General features: G+C 40.1%; 1 protein-coding gene across 4 annotated transcripts in view; it reads right to left on the minus strand.

Moving 5' to 3' along the window:
• The window catches only part of fbln2 (fibulin 2), a 73,079-nt gene that overhangs the window by 10,371 nt on the left and 42,622 nt on the right, over positions 1–20,086 (minus strand). For 3 of the 4 annotated variants that reach the window (XM_071494539.1, XM_071494537.1, XM_071494538.1), the window contains exons 8-12: positions 17,350–17,451; positions 10,057–10,191; positions 7,490–7,627; positions 4,825–4,968; positions 2,525–2,653 (exon numbers count right to left, since the gene is read on the minus strand). In XM_071494539.1, coding sequence (XP_071350640.1) covers positions 2,525–2,653; positions 4,825–4,968; positions 7,490–7,627; positions 10,057–10,191; positions 17,350–17,451 — 648 coding nt within the window. The remainder of the gene's footprint in view (positions 1–2,524; positions 2,654–4,824; positions 4,969–7,489; positions 7,628–10,056; positions 10,192–17,349; positions 17,452–20,086) is intronic. The other variant, XM_071494540.1, reaches the window with a different exon arrangement.

Raw genomic sequence — 20,086 nt, forward strand, 5'->3', positions numbered from 1 at the left:
CCAACTGCCACTCAGGAGTAGGTCAGTTTGCGTGATGTGTATTTGCATTCTGTCAGATTTTCAGACTGACATCACTCCCATGTCTGTGGTGTAAATATGAAGCTACAATGGGCAGCTTATGGGAGTTTTAAGTGCTATGCACAGTTTATTTGCTGGGACCAATGACTTCCTGGAGTCACAGCTGGTTCCCTGAGACAGCACGTAAAGGATCATTGATAGAGGTTTGTTTAACAGTAATTTAACCACCTCGTGTTAAAAACTGAAACTTTAACAAGGTTTAGGTTAGTGGATGAATCACAGATGTAGTCATTCTGTGTTTGATGGTGAAAATATATCAACTAGTATTTGGGAAAACTGTTGCATAATTCAACACATTTACATAACAGTTATTATAAATCTCTGCCAAAATTGTTTTAAGTTCGAGTTTTAATTCATCACAGGACGTCAAATCTATTCAATAATACCTGTTGCCACATTCTTTCTGTTTCCAATCGACCCAGGCTACAGTTTACTGAAGTTGGGTCGACAGGTCACCAGGTATAAACATTTTTTTAAGCCAAAAATGCCAAAATACAACAAATAAATAGAGAGAGGTGCTGTAAGGAAACAAAGCCTGAGCCACAACAAAATGTGTACGATATGAATACAATATAACATATGCTGACAATCTGTGTGTCATTCAAGTTGGAACTGACCAAGAACAAATGTTGTGTGCTGTAGACTGTAATGCATTAGTGGATTACAAATCATCCTGCAAGCCATATATGCATTTAGACTACAAAATGAGTAACTATATTCAGATACAGATTAAATCGATGGTAATAAAAATACTATGGGGCTAGAATAAAAAACCAGAACTGAAAAGTTAAACAATGGCACTGAAAAAAAGATGTATTGTATTATTCCACTGAAAAGTAAAGCACAGGCATTTTTCAGTTCAGGTTTTGTTTTCAATGTCAAATTTTACTTTTAATACCACAATGTAATGTCACTGTTCTAGCCCCAAACAATACAATTATCATATATCTTTCAAATGAACAGATTACTTAAAGGGATTACTTTCTCCACAGTTATTGACTCTCAAATTAAATAACATAATTTCAATGCAATTGATCGGAACCATTTGGGTATCATGAAAATATGTATTTCCATGTCATTTTGGACCATTACCATTATAATATTTATAAAAACACACCCACACAGGCTGCCATTTTTCATGAACATTAGCAAGAAGAAAAGCGAAACAAATATGCTCCCTGATGAAGAGACAACCATGCCCTGAAGTAATCCTTCATATTTTTACGAGTGATCGCCATAAAAAAATACCACTGGTAAAACAAGACTTATAGTGAATGGATTTGAACTGCAATTTTCTTATCCTCCCTATGGCCATCTGAGAATGTAACAACACCAGTCAGCTGACTGACTTACTGCAGTGAGTTGATTCCTCCTCTCCCTCTCGCATAATTATTTTGCATTGGCTTCATTTTTCAGCCCCCGAGGTTGCAGCTGAGTTACAGCAGCATCCTCTTCATTCATATTTGTTGTAATGAATTAATCTGTTACTGTCTACTACTGAAATACATATCCCTCATTTTTAAACCTAGGTTTCAGAAAAGAGATATTGTCTCATATTAGGCAAAATACAGCGTCCTTTCTACAGAGCTGTACAGAACTCTTGACATTTTTTCCATTCATCTAGTTTAGGGAGGAGGAAAAAGTGCTGCGCCTGAGTTGTATGCATGCCCCCTACTGAACTGTGTGAAATGATGTATTGATATCACGTGGCTCGGTTTCAGTGAGGATATGGTTCATGAGGCAGAAGCTTCCACTGAACGATGAACAATGAGCAGGATGCAGGATGATTTCGATGATGGAAGCGATCTATAATTGTGTGTTTGCATACGCTTAAAGGTTTTTCATCTCTACAGTTTGTACACATTCAGGGTGACTCAGATGCTGGGGAAAAATATTCTGAACTCAGGTGGTGTGCCACGTATTACTATGTGCCAGAGCTTCTGCACTCAGGTCCTATGAGTCCTGAGCAGGGTGTAGTCACAGATGAAGGCTGCAGAGATTTGATCAAAAGCCCCAAAAAGCTAATAAGTGAATCTTGACTTCAGAAGCGCTTATCACAGATATGCATTTCCAAGTTCAAGAGTAAGTCACCACTCTCAAATAACTTATTCTGTTCACATAATATTAAAAGGAGCGAATGAATGAGATAGGAATGATTCAAGTTACATTTGTAGTAGCTGTGCACACAAGAGCATATGATCTATGATACACACCAACAGATTGTTTCATCGTGATTTTATCTTATTAGTTAATTTTTGTTTGTTGTCATCTAATAAACTTGCATTGCTTTATTACATTTAGTCCTCTGGATCTGTGTGCTTATGTTTAAGTGAGGCAGTGAGATGGCCTCCACCTCCAGAGCAGCACTGGCTTTGAAGACAGTTTGGACGACAAAACCTACAATCTGCTTGTCATCATCCCCCAGATCTGACACTGAAATACGTGCCTGTGCAGACTTTGCGGAGGGCATCATACTGGTAGCCCGTCTGACAATCACAGCGGTAGCTGCCAGGGAGGTTGTGACAGATCTGGCCCACTCCACAGCGGTGTGTCCCCATCTGACACTCATCAATGTCTAGACAGGCAGAGAGAAAGATAAAGCACCTCAGCGATGACCCACTCTGCACCTGTCTGGGTCTGTCCTAAACACAGCCAAACTCCCACTCACCCCTCCAGATACAGTACACACACTCAAAAATGCCCTCTCTGGTTTAGAACTGTTGGTTGGAGAAGCCACCTTGGCCCCTGTGAGCTTTGAAAGATTTTATAGACAAAGTAATTGGTTGATCAGTTTAAACAAGACTACAGTCTACAGCCATGCTAGCATCTCTGCAAGGATGTGCTTTGACACAGCAGTGTTTTCAGCTAAATGCTAACATTAGTTTTCAAACATGCTCACAATGTCAATGCTAACATGCCTTGTTTGCATACAGCATTAAAGCACACATAATTTTTATCTTGTTGACCATCTTAGTTTAGCGTGTTACCATGCTAACATTTGCTATTAAGCTATAAACACAAGTACAGAACAATCCGTGCCATTCATCCACCCACATGTTATGATATATAAAAATCTACTGTTTCACTCAATCTTGGTGGTTGTGAAAATGTCAACACTATTGACTTCAATATATAAAAGAATGTGCTCAAATAGTGTTTATGACAAAATTATATCTTTCTGAAGTTCAAAGACATTATCATGATCACAAGGAAGATAAACTCTGAGTAAAACAAGATCAAAAGATTTCATCTCACAAGGCTGTTCTAAGTGCTCGGAGTAAGGTTATGAATTCAAACATTTGGAATCAATGAATCAATCTTTTTTTTTTCTGCTGGCTAGACATCACCCTGGCTTCTGTCTTTTTCTCTGTGTCTGTCAGAAAAAAAAAAAAAAACAGTTTGTTGCAGCCTTGATAATAATATGGCCCAGTGTCACTGCTCACTCACATATACACCTTGCACCTGTCCTACCTCTTAATTAGCGTGGGTTTGTTAATGCTGAGTCTAAATCATTAATTGTTCAAACTTAGCTCATTAATATAAAATGTAATTTTGTCTGTAATGTAATTTTCTTAAGTTCATAATAGCAGATGTTCAATTTTATTTAATAAAAATTGTTATTTCAAAAAGCCCTTTTTCAAGTATTTTTATGGCCCCAGCCACTTAAGCGACAAAGGTCAACAACTGCTTGAAGATTTTACAAGTTAGAACTTGTTAGCTAGAGCAACAACAATGCTAAAATTATTCTGAATCAGCTATCTGCTGCTGTAAATAAACAGCTCACAGACACAGCAACTAACATCTATTTTTTAAAATTTACTTAGCTTAACAAGGCTGCACATGCTACGTACTGTACACACCTGGCTAACTAGCTGGGTGGGCTTGTGCATTTGGTTTATTACTCAGCATCAGAGTAAGGGCACAGTGTGAGGAGCAGCAGCTAATATTAGCCATTTCATTCGGGGTTACCTGAGCAGTGTTTGACTCTACAACAGCTCCATCATCATCAAAGATGATGGAAAGTCTTCCCTTGTGGTTGCTCAGCCAGTGTGAGCACCTCACTCACACTGGCGCTTTCCTTTGATGCTAGGAAGTAAACATATCTATAATATTCTAGGCTAAACTGCCTATAAATATAATTATTTATTTACAGTTTTTTTGTTTGTTTAGTTAAAATTGAATACTGATATTTATACTTGGTGGGATTGGAATACATATTTTTTAAATCTTATGTGTTCTGTGGTAAGCCTTTTTGTTTTTAAACGATCTTGGTTTTCCAGTCCTGTGATTGGCTGCCTGCTCATTCAGACGACTGCAACGGCCAATCATGTTACAGGGACTACCCAGTTTGTTTTGACTGACAGACTTTGGGAGGAAAACTGGCACTATGAAATAAAAGACTCACTGGAAATGGTGCTTTTGAGAAATAGAAACAGACTATTTAAAGGACGCTGTAAAATAAAAACTGCTGCTGTAATTTCCTAGCAACACACTGTTATTCCAAAGAAATCATAATAATGGGCTCAATTATTTCATAATGTCTTGTTCATTTATTTAATTTTGAACCATTTTGGTCTTCATATAAACTCACCCCAACTGCCTGATACTCCTCCCTCTTGTAGCATTTTGTAATGTATTTGAGTACTTGTGTCATAGCCAACACCAGGGTGATATCACTGCATTCACATCTTTAAAAAGTTCCAGCCTTGTGCGTCCATGCTGTTGTGGTTGAGAGGTGAATCTCACCGACACACTTGGCTCCACTGGGACTGGCGTGGTATCCGTGGCTGCACTTTATGATCTTCTGCTGGCACGTGTAAGAGCCCACTGTGTTGATACAGTAAAATCCCGAGCTGCACGGCTCACTCAGGCTGTTGCACTCATTTATGTCTGGAGAGAGAGAGAGAGAGACGGGGGGGGGGAGAGAGAGAGAGAGAGAGAGAGAGAGAGAGAGAGAGAGAGAGAGAGAGAGAGAGTCAAGCCTCAGGACAGCTGAAAAATTATAGTTCCAGAGGAGAGTGATTGTTAGCAGGTTTAATCCTGATTGACAGCTCTATCTATATCTATTTCCTCACAGTAATTTCAGGACAATTACACACTTATGTAACTTGTTGACCTGATGCTGGTAATCATGCCTTCTTAGTATGTAGTGGTTCCAATACTCATAGAGCTGTGTCAATGTAGATTATGAACTGTATGAATGAATAAAGTTGTGTGGATGGTGGACAAAATAACCAATATCTTTTAAAAGGATTTGGACTTTGGACTAACTAAATGCAGTTAGTGGTATCTGTTAGCTCCTAAGCAGGACTAATAATCACTACATGAATTGATAAAGGACTTGGAGGAAACAAAGTCACAGAAATGTCAAAAATTGCTCATGTCACAGAATTTCCATAATTGTGGTTCAACCTTTTTAAAACAAAGAAGATACAGAGGATTTCCAGAACACTCAGGTTTACTTATGTAGCAAGTCAAAGAAAGACTTTCATGCTCTGTGACGGTTCAGTAATGTATGTGCAATCATCTGCTGGGAGTCATTAAGACTGATGACTACTCTGCTCTGTTTGGCTGTGTATCAGCACAAATACATGAAATCAGGAGCAGCCAGAAGTGAACATTATGGCTGCTTCATGATTTTTGTTGAAAGTGTTTTCATACACACTGGTAAAGAAATTTGAAGTCATCTAAAGAAAAGTGAGATGCTATACAGAAATGTAATATCCCTATATTTAGAGTAATGTTGCCATATATATCATCTATATATTATTATCACATGTATACATCCTCTAGATATATGAAGCTATAGGTTTATAACATATATGAAATACCCATAGCAAAGTTTGAAGCAGCCGACATATATTGAAAATATCTATATGATGAAGTTTTTACACGGTATAATATGTTGTAACCATATATGTTAATAATATATATTTAATTTCTACATGCAGGTTTATTAAAACAACATACATTAAAAATTATATATGCTTATGTCATATATAAATATATCTTACATGTTTCTTTCTTTTAAATTTCTCATTAATTTTAAGCATGTCTATCTTTTGGCATGTCTATCTTATATAATATCAACACATTGACAGGCTTTGGGGCAGATGTATATTTATGTAACATATGTCTACAATATAAGCAAACATACATAAACATACATATGGCAACGCAATATATGTACATATATTACTTTTGCATATGGGATATCATTTGTTTAATCTGTAAAAAAAAATTACAAGTTGAGATTTTATTGCAGTTATGTCCCAGATTGTTTCTTGGACAGATGCAGAAACTTCCTGGAGTCTAGTCACCAGTGGTGAATCTCCAAGAAGCTAAGAAATTATCCATCATATAATCCTCAAAAAAAAAAAATAAAAAAAATCCCACAACCTGTCATTTTTACACTTCTCTTTATGCCTTGCTCCAAAATATGTGGTAAATATAGTTTATATATAATATATGCCTACTGGGCAACTTCACCAGTTTAAACTTTAGTCATGGAAATGCTGATAAACTCAGAATAAGGATTAAACTGCCAAACACTGTGTAACCTTAAAATGGAAATCACAAAACCCTGTGCTAGTTGTGGACTGGGAAAATAATAATTCCATCCAACGAGAGAAAATGACAAATGACTGAAACAAAATGTGTATTGATTATATGAAAGACATTTCTGATCTTTGATTGAGTGTTCCTCTGTGTAAATCAATTTTTAGCATAATGTTTTATCATGCTATGGTGTAATGGGTCACTGACATATTACTTTAAATCATCTGGAATTAATATTTCTTTAATAAGCACAAAACAGAGCTTAAAGAGAGAAAATATTGGAATTACCAGCATCAGATGGACAGACACACCACTGATCAACTGTTTGCTTCCTGGTTCACCATATGAACTGGTTTTTGTTGAGCAGTGATGCTGGGTCAGAGATGAAACATACTTTAAACTTTCACCTAGAGAGATCATTGCAGTTTTGAAAACTGTGCACACTGCAAACAAACAGTGAGGAATGGGGGCCATAACGTGGGTCCTGTGGCTCATTTAGCCCTGGAGCTGCCCTCGCAAGTTGATCCAGCTGTAGAGAGGCAGCAGGATAAGGAGCTCTGAATCTGTTCGGAGGATAAAAATTTTAGCCCACTCTCCGGGCTGTGGCTCAGGAGGCAGAGCCAGTCATCCACTAGTCCAGAGGTTGGGTGTGTGTGCGTGTGTGGTAGAAAAGTGCTGTATGTGTAGATGAAAAGCAGTTTGTGAATTGGTGAAGGCAGCGTGTAGTGTAAAGCACTTGGAGTAGTTGATAAGACTCTATAAATTCAGTCCATTTACCATCTATTAGCTACTTCATGGTCATGTGTTATGAGTTTCCATTAGCCAGCAGAGAGCAGCCCTGACAGTCTCTTACCAATACAGTTGCCATGAGAGTCCTGTGTGAAGCCGCTGATGCACTTGTGTTTGGGATTACACAGGAAAGAACCCACTGTGTTCTCACACACAAAGCCCACTCCACAGTTATGGGTTCGCAGCACACATTCATCAACATCTAAAGAAAGAGCAGATAAACATAAATGCGATGAGTCATCCTGAGGAACCAAAATAATCCACACTGTATTCAGCTGTAAAAGGCTCACATCTGCTCCAGCCTCAGCTGCCGACAGGACAGTAGGTGGCACTGTGGCTCAAGCACAGAACAAACACATTGTCTTCCCACAAATTCAAACTTTCCCTGTCAGTGTTTAACTCCAGGAAAAAAAAATCCCCCTCCCATAAAAATATCACTTGTTCCAACTCTGCAATTAACAGAAGTGGAACCAAACTTCTTAAATGACAGTTATTGAATCTCATGAGCGATGGATGAAGTTTAAATGGAAGATTTTTGCTTTTGTGCTGCGACTACATTTCTCCAGAGTTCACATTATATTTTGTCCTTTGGAGATTCGTACCGAGGTACACGGGCGGAAGGTCTTAATTTGGGTTCTCCTCCACCAATCATCATCAGAGGGATGGATAGCCCACATCAGACAGCAGAGATCTCGCCTTTCTTTCATGAAGCTAATTATTTTTTCCCCTTTCCGATGGTCGATTGAATATTACCTTCATTATCTAGTTACACTGATTAGTCCTCCCTGGTGCCAAGTGCTGATGACACAAGTCAGAGACACAGCTTCAACGTACTTGACTCCCCATGCAATGCTGCCTCTCTGGGTGATTATCTTGTCAGATGCTGAACCTGGGCATCTGCCGAGGCACAAACATCACTACTGGGCCTAAAAAACATTAGCATAAATCTTAATGAAGCTTTGCTAACTGAGCTGACTTTAAGTGATCACAGCAGACAACTGACACGGTGCGGCAGGAATCTCACAATGAAAACTATTGGGAATTATCTGTATAATGGTCCAGGGTCTCGTATTTCTACACAGTGCTTTGAGGATTTGTAAAGATTTTTCTGCCACTAGTGTTGATTATATTCATGAAAACACAGATTAAAGGTGAAAATGAGCTGTTCAAATACATCCAATTTGTTTCTTTGAAAACAACTGTGTCCTATAAATAATGCCAAGAGCTACTTCTGATGTTCGATCCTGCAGTCTTCTACTCAGGGATGATTTGTGAATCATTAAGGGCCCTTTAAGGACAAATTATTTTGGGTTTGCAGCGATGCAATTAGAAAGAGCTACAGAGGGGATGTTATGACAAATTTAAGGACCAGAATAGCCTGCGTGTTCATGCCTGATCATCTATTACACAGAGCCTCAGTTTAAGCCAGAGGTGTCAGACTTGCGTGCTGCTGGTTGCTAGATCCTCCATAAGGCGCTGGTAAACTGAGTATCACACTCCAAAACAAACACAGGTTTCAGCCAAAATTAAGTGCCAAGTTCTGTTGTAAAGTGGAAGTAAACTGAGGGTAGTGTGAAGAATCTCACAGCTTGAAGGCTGCAACCTCAACTATACATGAGTGAATATTTTTGGGTTTCAGCTGCATATATTGCAGCCCAGTGTCACCAGCAGTTACATAAATACTGGGACAAATCCACAGCTCTAGACTGAAGTTCAGCTCCAACCTTCAGTGCCAATACAGGAAGTAGTGTGCCCTAAGTGCGGAGTGTGGAGGTCGGGGGTGGTGGATTGGCGTGTATTGAGTTTGACTTTCATGCAATAGTCTGTGTCCCATTACAGGTGCCTTTTAACATAACTATAATTTCTCATTTTTTCCAGCATTAGCAATTCAAAATGCAAATAGCCATTGCAGAATTGTAAATTCCCCCACTGTGGGACTAATAAAGGACTATCTTATCTCATCAATATATTAAAATTCTGTTATTTCCTGTCCAAACAGAATGTTTTGTTAGTGGCCAGGTCTGCCATTCTCATACTGGATCCAAGTTGCCTTCCGACGCACAAGGGATTCTCATGCATTTATGGTAATTCAGCACTACCGTCTGAATAGTTATATCATAAACACCAGCCTCACTGTTTGCTCTTTACATTCTCACACCTGTGTCACAGGAAACACAGTGTATTTGTCAAAAGGGCAGTGCTGACTCAAAAATATGTCTATAAAACAAGAAGACTGTGATTTTCTGCATTTTTTATCAGTGGACTCTTTTATTAAAACATCAGTCTGTAACAGTTGCTGTTACTATGGCAACTACAAACATTGCCCAATTAACCAGAACTGAAATCTTAAGGATAACAAATGTAGGCATATCTGAATCATCTTCTACTGGCTCTAATCACGATCTTTCCCTTACTTGCCATGAGCAATAAACTCAGACAGCGTGAATTTAAAAAACATTGGCAAAAAAACCCCAAACAGATACAATCCAGAGTTGTGTATTGGTGATTGTGGTTTTGGTACAAATCGAAGTTACTGTACTGCACTGGTATTTCCACTGACTACATTAGTGGCTCTGGAACTGACTGCTGGGTAAAATGTCTTGATGAAATACATCAGAAACATGAACTCACCTTCACAAACACTGTTCCTCAGCCGGTAGCCTGCAGGACAAGTGACCTGCAGCTCGCATACAAATGAACCCACTGTGTTCACACAGCGCTCACTGGGCCCACAGCTGTGGGTGTTGGTCACGCACTCATCCACATCTGCGGAAGAAGAAAAACATTGGCAGACAAAGAGTGCATGAATATGAGCTGAAGGTGAGGCAGCTTGTTGATGGACAGGATTTCTAAGCAATTTGATGCAACAATATTCATTGGTGGTTTCTGCAGGATCAATTTAAAATTTGCAGGCTTAAAGGGAGAAACCCACCAGTATTTGGAGGCAGAAGAAACACCAATTTAATTTTTGCTCCACTAAATGAAGATTTGCTTTTGGTCCCACTGATGCTGCACACATTACCCTCACAGAGTGTGTCCCGCTGTTTGTTAAGGCCAGTGTATCCACTCTGACCAGTGACTGCTTCGTCATTCCCAAGTCAAATTTAGACAGGTTTCATGTTTTGGCAAGAGTTAAGTGGTGTTTTGCTTGGTATGCTTGTGTAGTTGCAAACCTTTCAATTTTTATCAGTCACACAGCACTGTAGCTGGTAAACTGTTGCTGTTGATTTATGACACCGGTGGGCTCGTGCTGAGACAGAGGATCCTCACTCTGTTGTGGCTTATCTTTATAAAACGCATTGCCGATTAGCTGGATGCACCGAAGGGGATGGACTGGGATTATTGTGCGTTCCTGTGTATTTGTGTACATGCAAAAATGTGGCAGATATCCAGATTTGAAGATCACCTCAAAATATGGTGCATTCCACAGGGAACCAGAAGAAAAGGTCTTGTACTAATCTGCATGACAGAGCTGAGGCTTAAAAACAAAAGTATGGAACAAGAGGGGAACATATTCTCCTGTGTTGCCCGTGTATCTGTTGGCAGTCCCTTGCTGAAATTCCTTTTTCAACTTTCAAAGCCTTGCCATAGGGAATTTGAATGAACTCTGTGACTTACAACATTTTCACATGGGGAGAAGGAGGAGGAAAAATACTGATCTGAGGTTTTCAGTGTTTACCTGGTGTGTGGGTAACATCCTGCAGCTCTTTTCCTGTAAGGCTATTCACCTCAGAAAACTATACAAGCATCACCCCTCACAGTACGGAACGTAGCTCACTGTGTTGTATTAACCCTCTGTGGAGCAGCAAACACATTTGTCTGACTCAAAAAACTTAAAGGTTGTGGTAACAATTGTCACTGCCACTAGATCGTCAACATCTCAGACCAAAAGAAATGCTTCATCGGCCAAACCTCCAGCCTCCATTTGGCCAAATCCCCTGAGTCCGCCCCGTCATCTGGGCCCTGCTCTCCGTCAACCCACGAATAGATGGGACTGTTTGCATATTGCCAGTGGTGAAGACAGTCGCCTTCTCCTTCCATCGCAGGGCTCTGGTGTCCAGCATTATTTCCAGTGCGTCATTCAAGAAGGAGAAAAAAGAAAAGTAAAAGGAAAAAGTGCCTATTGCCTTGAGGTCCCTACCTTCTGTGTCCCCGGGGAGAACCACATTACACAATTGTGAGGAGGGAAGTGATCCAATACAAAACAAAGAAACAAAGAGTCTATTTCTGAGGGATGCAAAAGCTTAGTGGAACGGAGGGAGATTTAGTTTTAGAAGAATTCTGTCAAGAGACAGGAGGAGGTTGTGCACAGGGAGATGTATGAGAGAGGCAGCACCATTTGCCACCACAGAAAACACACACTCCGTTGTTCTTACACACTGGACCCAGCAGACGATGAGTTTTTTTTGGAAAGTTCATACTGAGGTAGATGAGGTCAGACTTGGCTTATGCAGATTAGGTGTGGGACAGGAGGGTTCGGGTTACAGAGATGCAGACTGGTGGGACCCGAGTGCAAGCTGTGTGCATGATTCCTCAATCATCAGTGACAAGGCGTTTCTTTTAGGGGTGCAGAACTTTTTTTCTTTTTCACGTTATAAGGCTTTTTGATTCCTAAAAAACAAAACAAAACAAAACATGTAGTTCTGTATTTTACACCCAAACATCAAGAATGAGCATGAGGTAATGTGCTCATGAGGACAGCTGAGGGATGGGAGGATGTGCACCTGCACATTTTTGTTCTGACATGCAGAATTCACTGGGTGAGGTTATGAATATAAACCAGAAGGTGTGGTGATTAATCATTGTCCTCCCTGACCCATCACATTAACCATTTCATACCTTTTAAACAGCTGTACCAATATGGCAGTTGATCTGCTCACTAACTGTTGGTGTAGGTAAAGACTGCTGTAGGCTTTAATAGTTTGTACAATAAAGCAGAGGTTTTTGTTACTGAAGTGATTAATATGACTGTATTCAATTAGGTGAGTTCTTTACTCAAGCTGTTAATATGATTCCGTCAGTTCTGATATTCATATCGATCCCATTTCCATGATCACGCAGACATGGTTATGGAGATTACTTGCTTGACACACCCCTCTAAAATTTTACAAAACTTTTACAATCATATTTCTGCTTTATCAGACATTGTTAAAAACTGTCTCAGTGTCCATGTCCACGTTTGATGTATACAGGATGTTTGGAGTGTTCTCTGGCTTTGATCAGAATTGTTAAGAATGTGCAAAGCTCCTTCACAGTCATGGTCCAGCTTGTCAGGTGTTTGCACTTACACTCACCGGCCACTTCATTAGGTACACCTGTTCAACTGCTTCTTAAACTGCTCCTAATCAGCAAATGACATGGCAGCATCTAGATGCATTTAGGCATGTAGCCATGGTCTAGATGACTGGCTGAAGTTCAAACCGTGCATTAGAACGGGGAAGAAAGGTGATTTAAGTGACATTGAACGTGGCATGGTTGTTGGTGCCAGACGGGCTGGTCTGAGTCTGAGTTTCAGAAACTGCTGATCTACTGGGATTTTCCTGAACAACCATCTTTAGGGTTTACAGAGAATGGTCCAATAAAGAGAACATATCCAGTGAGCAGCAGTTCTATGGGAGAAAATGACTTGTTGAGGTCAGAGGAGAATGGCCACACTGCTTCGAGCTGATAGGAAGGCAACAGTAACTCAAATAACCACTCGTTACAACCAAGGTCTGCAGAAGAGCATCTCTGAGCATCATTGAAATGCCACAGCCTACCTGAGTATTGTTGCTGACCATGTCCATCCCTTTATGACCACAGTGTACCATCTTCTGATGCTGCTTCCAGCAGGATATCGCACCATGTCACAAAGCTCAAATCATCTCAAACTGGTTTCTTGAACATGACAATGAGTTCACTGTACTCAAATGGCTCCACAGTCACCAGATCTCAGTCCAATAGAGCACCTTTGAGATGTGGTGGAACGGAAGATTCACATTATGGATGTGCAGCCGACAAATCTGCAGTAACTGTGTGATGCTATCATGTCAATATGGACCAAAATCTCCGAGGAATGTTTCCAGCACCTTGTTGAATCTATGCCACAAAGATTTAAGGGAGTTCTGAAGGCAAAAGGGGTCCAACCCGGTACTAGCAAGGTGTACCTTATAAAGTGTGAGTGTATTGCCTGATATGTGTTGGTGTGGGTGTGTGCGAATTGTTCTTGACTGACATCTCCTTAATCCTCCCGTTGGCACCTATGATAACACCTAAGATAACAACAACTCTATCGTTCTCATGGAAAGCGCTTCAAAACGTGACCATTGATTGATCATATCATGTTCACTTTGCAGTAATCAATTACAGCAGCACATAAAAGTTTTGGGGCAAAAAAGAAAATTGAATTCCAGCCTCACGATTGTTGGCCTCCACCAACCAGCCAAGTCGCAGGCAAATATGGTCACAATCCCCCCCTTCCTGAGTTACAGCATTGAATAATGACCTGAAATGTTTTTGCAGAACATGATTTCACAGTGTAGTTGACCTTTGACCATTTGGATATAAAATGTCATCACTTTATTATATCCTCATAGACATTTGAGTTAAACTGTGTTATAATTAGAGTATGAATTTGTGAATTATGGTCAAAAACCTGTTTTGTGAGGTCACAGTGACCTTTGACATTTGACCACCAAGTTAAAAAGTCAATTCATCCTCTTCAATGAATGCAAACCAAGTTTGCTGAAAACAGACATCTTCTTCTCATCAAAACATAAAAGAAGCCATTTTCAACCAGGTGCATATATCTTGTCATGAGCCACCTCATCTGTCTGGAATTCCCATCTCATTGCACTGATCTTTTTATGCTGCCAAGAAAACCAGAATGATTCTATCATCCGTTTTGAAGTACACACTATTTAAACTCTCAATAGACTGATGATTTCAATTTTAGTGACATTTCATTTTGACTGCAACAGCTATAGAGAACACCTTTAGCCTGGATGGAACTAGAGGGTTTCTCTCTGTTTAGCTAGGCAGGTCAACTTCGCTTAATAATCTAAAGATTATGTTAGCAATGTGACCACACAGAGGATAATGCAGTGGGACCTGATTGCTATTCAGTGTCTTATCCATAGCTATCGTCCATGTAATAACTCTGAAAGCTGATCTCCTCGCACCATTTTGAGAAATGCAAAACAAATCCAACCCTGCCTGCAAATGGTTTGTTGAGTCCTTAGAGTGAAAGTCTTAAATGGGTGAAGGTGGCAAACACATGAATTAAAGCCGGAAATCACTGCTGTCTGAATTACCAGTGAGCTTGTGTGTGTGTATGCCTGGGAAACTTAAGAATATCCATTCACAGCCTAGTGAGGAGCAGAAACAACAGCAGAGTTCTGATTTACTGTCTCACCTACACATTTACTATTCAGGCTGCACATTAAGCCTGCTTCTCACAGACACACACACACCTCCAGGGAACAACTGTGTGTTAAAAATGTTAACATTAATTCATATTCATATGCATCTGAATAGAGAGAGAAGCAGCTTTATTTACCCTGAAACTCTGTGAATTCAAATCTCACACAGTCGCGACGCTGGATTCATCACATCAGTTGTTCTGATATTGGTGTACATTCACAAATTTCAGATTTGACTTCCACAGTTTTCAAAGCCTGTACCATATATCTACAACTAGCACACCACAGTTTACTTCACAGTCTACTAACATCTCAGTCAAAAACTCAAATCCCCCCCCCCCCCCCTACACACACACACACACACACACACACTTCTTGTATTTGCTTTGTTTCATTCCAGTCTAAACCAAACGCTGCCCACCCACGTGTTCACATGTGGGAACACTTTAGGGGAGAAAGTGCTCGTTCTGTTCACTGAATGAAGAGATAGGAGGGGAAACACTAACAGTTATATAATGTTTTTGCATCTAGAGGTATTATCCTGTCTGCTGACTGGCAGATTAAATAAACTCGGGCCAGGACAGCGCTCACAGTCACCATCTCATACACTCATAAGTGCACATGATGCAGGCAGGGATTCGCTCCAGCAACACTTACTGAGCCCATGTGTATTGGATTTCAGAGGTGGACCATATATCACTTGTTTCACAATGCAAAATTGCTGCCAAGTTTTTACTCTATTGCAAATTCATGCATCAATTTACTAACTACTGCAGCTAATGCATTATGGTAAGCCCATTCATGGAAAATGACCTTTGGTGTGGTAACAATTACATTCCCTTCTGGGGAGAGGTTAAATCTGTGTGATTACTTTCTCTCCACAGTTAAATGTTGATTTTGTGTTAACATGTTCAACACACCTGTACTTGATGAGGACTGATCTAAAATTTTAGCAGCAATGTTTCTTATTTGGAACCATTTATATCAGTAAGTGAAGACTAAATACTACAAACACCTCAGTATTATGCAACAAAATTCAACAGCAGTACAGATCGTTTCTGATATGGAGCTTTGGTTTTTGGTTTTAAAATGGCATTATGAAATGAAAACATAGCAGTGTGGACGTAGCCTTAGACTGAAATAACTGAAATCACCATATGAAGCTGTAAAGGCTAACATGTTAGCGAACAATTGCCTATTGATGCATCTAGCAGCACGGAGCAACATTTGCATTTATCTGAAGTTGTCATTTTATCTCATCTCCAGTGTTTCTGGCACCCAGATGTTTTGTCTCCACCAATGTCTGAGGAAAATAAAATATCCGTTTTGTTAGCTGCTAAATGTCTGAGTTTGCCCATCTTCTGTTTGGTGCTGAGCGGATAGTGCAGCAGACGTTTTGGCTGAAATCAGCCGCCTGCTGCTACACATTTGTTTGATGGGACTGGAGTTAGTGAACCAGAAAACTAAAACAATGAACTGAAAGGGTCTAAAAGACTCAGTAGAACTGCAAAGTCAGGTGATGATGCTTTTCACATTACACATCCACTGTATAAAAACAATGAGTAGAGCAAAAATATATAAACTACATAAGTACTTAGGTAGTGGAGTTAAAAAGTCCAGGACTTGAAATCACACCTCACCTGAAATAAACAGCCTGAAGAATTTACTACATTTTTAAGAAATATAATATTAGTTTATTATTAGTAGTAACTACACGGGGGGGCAGACCCCCCAGGGCCCAAGAAGTGTATTTCGAATCATAAGGATCTCCATTATTTGAATAACTGCAAATTTGCTAAAACTTTTCATCACTGAAGAACTACATGATCTCTGGTGGGACCTCCGAGCTGTGACTCTTCTCTGGTTGACAGTCCTTGTGTAAAATGTAAAATGTAGTTTTATGAAGGATTTACCATTTATCTTCTTTTATATATAGGACTTGGTCAGCTCTGGTTGTTTTAAATGTGCTTTATAAATAAATTTGATTTAGATTTGATTATAATAAGCAGAAATCATGAGAACAATATTTTTACAATGTGCTTCTTGACACAGGCAGCAGGCAGCACATGCTCACACTAAACTGTGAATGCTGACCTTCTGTGAGAGGTGCTGCTGTTGTGCTTGGTCTTGAAGGAAGGTAGCCTAGTACACAGATGCTATGTGTAGTGTTTTGAAGCTGTTGCTGCCACAGAGTAATTGGCTATGGTTGACTCATGCTCCCAACAGCGGTCAATCAGTCGATGCATTGCTTAGTATCACAAGACCTGCATTTTCCTCCTTCATGAGCGACTGCATCCAATTAAAAAGTGTCCCAATCTCTGGACAAACTGCTCCATTGCACCTCTGCTCTGTTGTCATGGCTGCATGTGTTTGTTGTTGCTTGTTTATGCAGCATTGTTGATGGTGTTAGGTTGTTGTTACCTCGCAGCTTGAGGGAGACAGCTTAGGCGACACACACAGGCTTTTGTCAATTGCTCCAATTACTGCCAATGGTAACAGGACAAGAAGGAGTGGCAGCCCTTACCTTCACACATGTGTCCATCTGTCATCAGTGAGAAGCCTGGGAAACAGGAGCAGCGAGCCTGGCCTACCACCACCGTACACTGCTGACTGCAGGGACCGTTTTCTAGGGGAGACAAAAATATGAAACGTATGACCACAATCATCTCCAGATCGCACACAGCTTCGTCTCCAGGACAGTAAATCACACATAATGTCTGAAATGTCTCATCCTCATGCTGTTTCTCTGCTGTCCCGGTAATTCACTGCCTTGTTGTTTTGCTCCCCCAAGGCTCCGACTGTATGGATCCCGCCTTCACTCCCTCACACTGATCATCACTCCCTTGCAGAAAGACCTTCATGAGCTATCACATTCAACACAACAGAATCAATTCTCCCTATTTAGCAGCTCCATAGTCCTGTCACAATGAGGCAAGTACCAGGAACTGTTTCCCCACAATTTCTCACACATCCTTCACAAAAGCTCTGCAATGGTTAACTGTCAGAAGGCCGCTTCATCCATTGATCAGGACACTCTTATAAATAACAATCAGAGACTCTTTGAAGGAGAAGGGCTTTGAATGAGCCTGGAGCACAGACTCCTGCGGCTCAAGGGTTTGCAATCCTGACCTCCTACTGACTTTAACACGATTCATCTCATGTAGCAACAGCTATGGCTGAACAGTTTATCAGTGAAAGTGCATGCAGCGAGGTAGCTGTCCCTGGTTTTACTTCTGTTCATTCGCCTCAGGGCTTTCAGGCAGCACTCGGGTACATCTTGTCAACCCGGCCTGCTTGCTCTGTCTCAGTAAAAGCAGTTGATGTGTTGAGCAGATGTATCTGGCATACAGGGCTTTAGACATGGGGTTTAGAAGTAGGAGATACCCGTTTGTTTGCTTGTATAATTGAATGCTTCATATCAAACACTATCTACAGTCGTTAACCGTAACACATACAGCTACAACACACCACTTTAGACAAGGCAATGATCCATGAAGAAGAGTCACAGCAGGAAGTGAACATCAGAACCCCAGATCACTTTATTGTGTTATAGATTTAATTTTACACTCATAAAACTGCCATCTTTGCCCTTCACACATAACCCATAATGAGAAAATGAAAACATGTTCATAGACATTTTTGCAAATGTATTAAAAATCTGAATCTCTTATTTACAAAATATTCAAACTCTTTGCTGTGGTTCTCTAACATGTGGTCAGACGCATCCTGTTTGCTTTGATAATCATTGAGATGTGTCTTGAACTCGACCGGAATCCACCTGGGAAATGTCGGGTCTCTGTAATCAATGTTATAAAGAGTACGGTTGAGACCTCCTCTATTTGAAAAGTGCCTTAAGATAACTTCTATTGTGATTTGGTGCTATAGGAGTAAAAATTGACTTGACTTGACCTGTGGCAAAGTGAATTGATTAGACACACTTTAGAAAGCCACACACCTGCGTTTATAAGGTCCTGTAATTCACACTGTATGTCAGGACAAAAACCAAGCCATGAAAATGTAAAGAACTCCACAAGGACAAGGCTTAGATCATGGTCTAAAAACTATTCATAAAGCTTTTAATGGCCTCAGTAATTGTGAAATGGAAGAAGTTTGGATCCACCAGGACTCTTCCTAGAGTTGGCTGTCCATCCAAACTAAGTAACCAGGCATGAAGGTCCTTGGTCAGGGATGCAAACAAGGTCACTCTAACAGACCTTCAGAAGTCCACTTCAGAGAAGGGAGAGCCACCTAGATGGAAAACCATCTTATTTTTGGAGACTCTGTGAAGCACAAGTAAGCCTGCACTCTTGATTGTAATGTATAGGCTCTCTTTTCCCTGCTCCCCTTTTAATATTTCCAGCAGCATTCTGGATCTGCAGGAGAGTTCTTTGAGACTTGTTTAGATGTAGCCAGATAATAAGGAACTACAATAATCCAGCCTAAAGGAAACAAATATAATAATGCTATCTGTTTGTTTCTCAGCTGCAAGGACAAGGACACTGGTCAGATTGAGGGAAGGTTGAATGCAGCCAATTGCAGAAAGGTCCTAGAGGAATACCTGCTCCAGAATGCATGCACCCCGAGACTGTGGCAAAGGTTCACCTTTCAGCATGACAAAGTCCTGAAGCATTACAGCCAAGACAATGCTGGAGTGGCTTCTGACACATCCAATGTGACAGATATTTAGGGGATCTTCCAGGAAGAACAGGATAAAATGTCCAAATCCAGGTGTGCAAAGCTTTAAGAGACTTACCCAAGAAACCAAGGGGCTTTGCAAAAATGTCTAAAAACATGTTTTAACTTTGTCATTATGGGTTATTGAGTATAGATTGATGGGCAATGTATGTATAGTGCAGGAGGAACTGGTTGTTTCAGACACCTTGATTTTTATACCTGACATTATGTGATATGCACTGTACCTAGATATCATCGGCATTGGTGTAATTTTCACATAATAATGCTGAGTTTTTATTCAACATTACTCCTTAAGACCAGTAGGTCGGTTTGAGAGTGATAGCAAGTTCTAGTCCTGTTTTAATACTGGAGCTTTTTTGTACAGGTAGTATATGAATTGTGTTAATTTGCTAGTTGCCCTTTCTTATGAAATGCAGTACTATAGTAAAACTTTCTCTCTGTTGAGGCAAGTGTAAGATGGCTTTCAACATTTAGTATAATTAAGACCTAGAAAACTGTGACAGGAACAATGTTCTAAAACACAGTGAAAGCTTCACTCAGTAATTGAAGTATGTTGAGAAAAGAGT

This window comes from Trachinotus anak, unplaced genomic scaffold (genome assembly GCF_046630095.1).
Source record: "Trachinotus anak isolate AG129_WGS33_773 ecotype Australia unplaced genomic scaffold, CSIRO_AGI_Tana_v1 ptg000013l, whole genome shotgun sequence".
NCBI classification, from domain to species: Eukaryota; Metazoa; Chordata; class Actinopteri; order Carangiformes; family Carangidae; genus Trachinotus; species Trachinotus anak.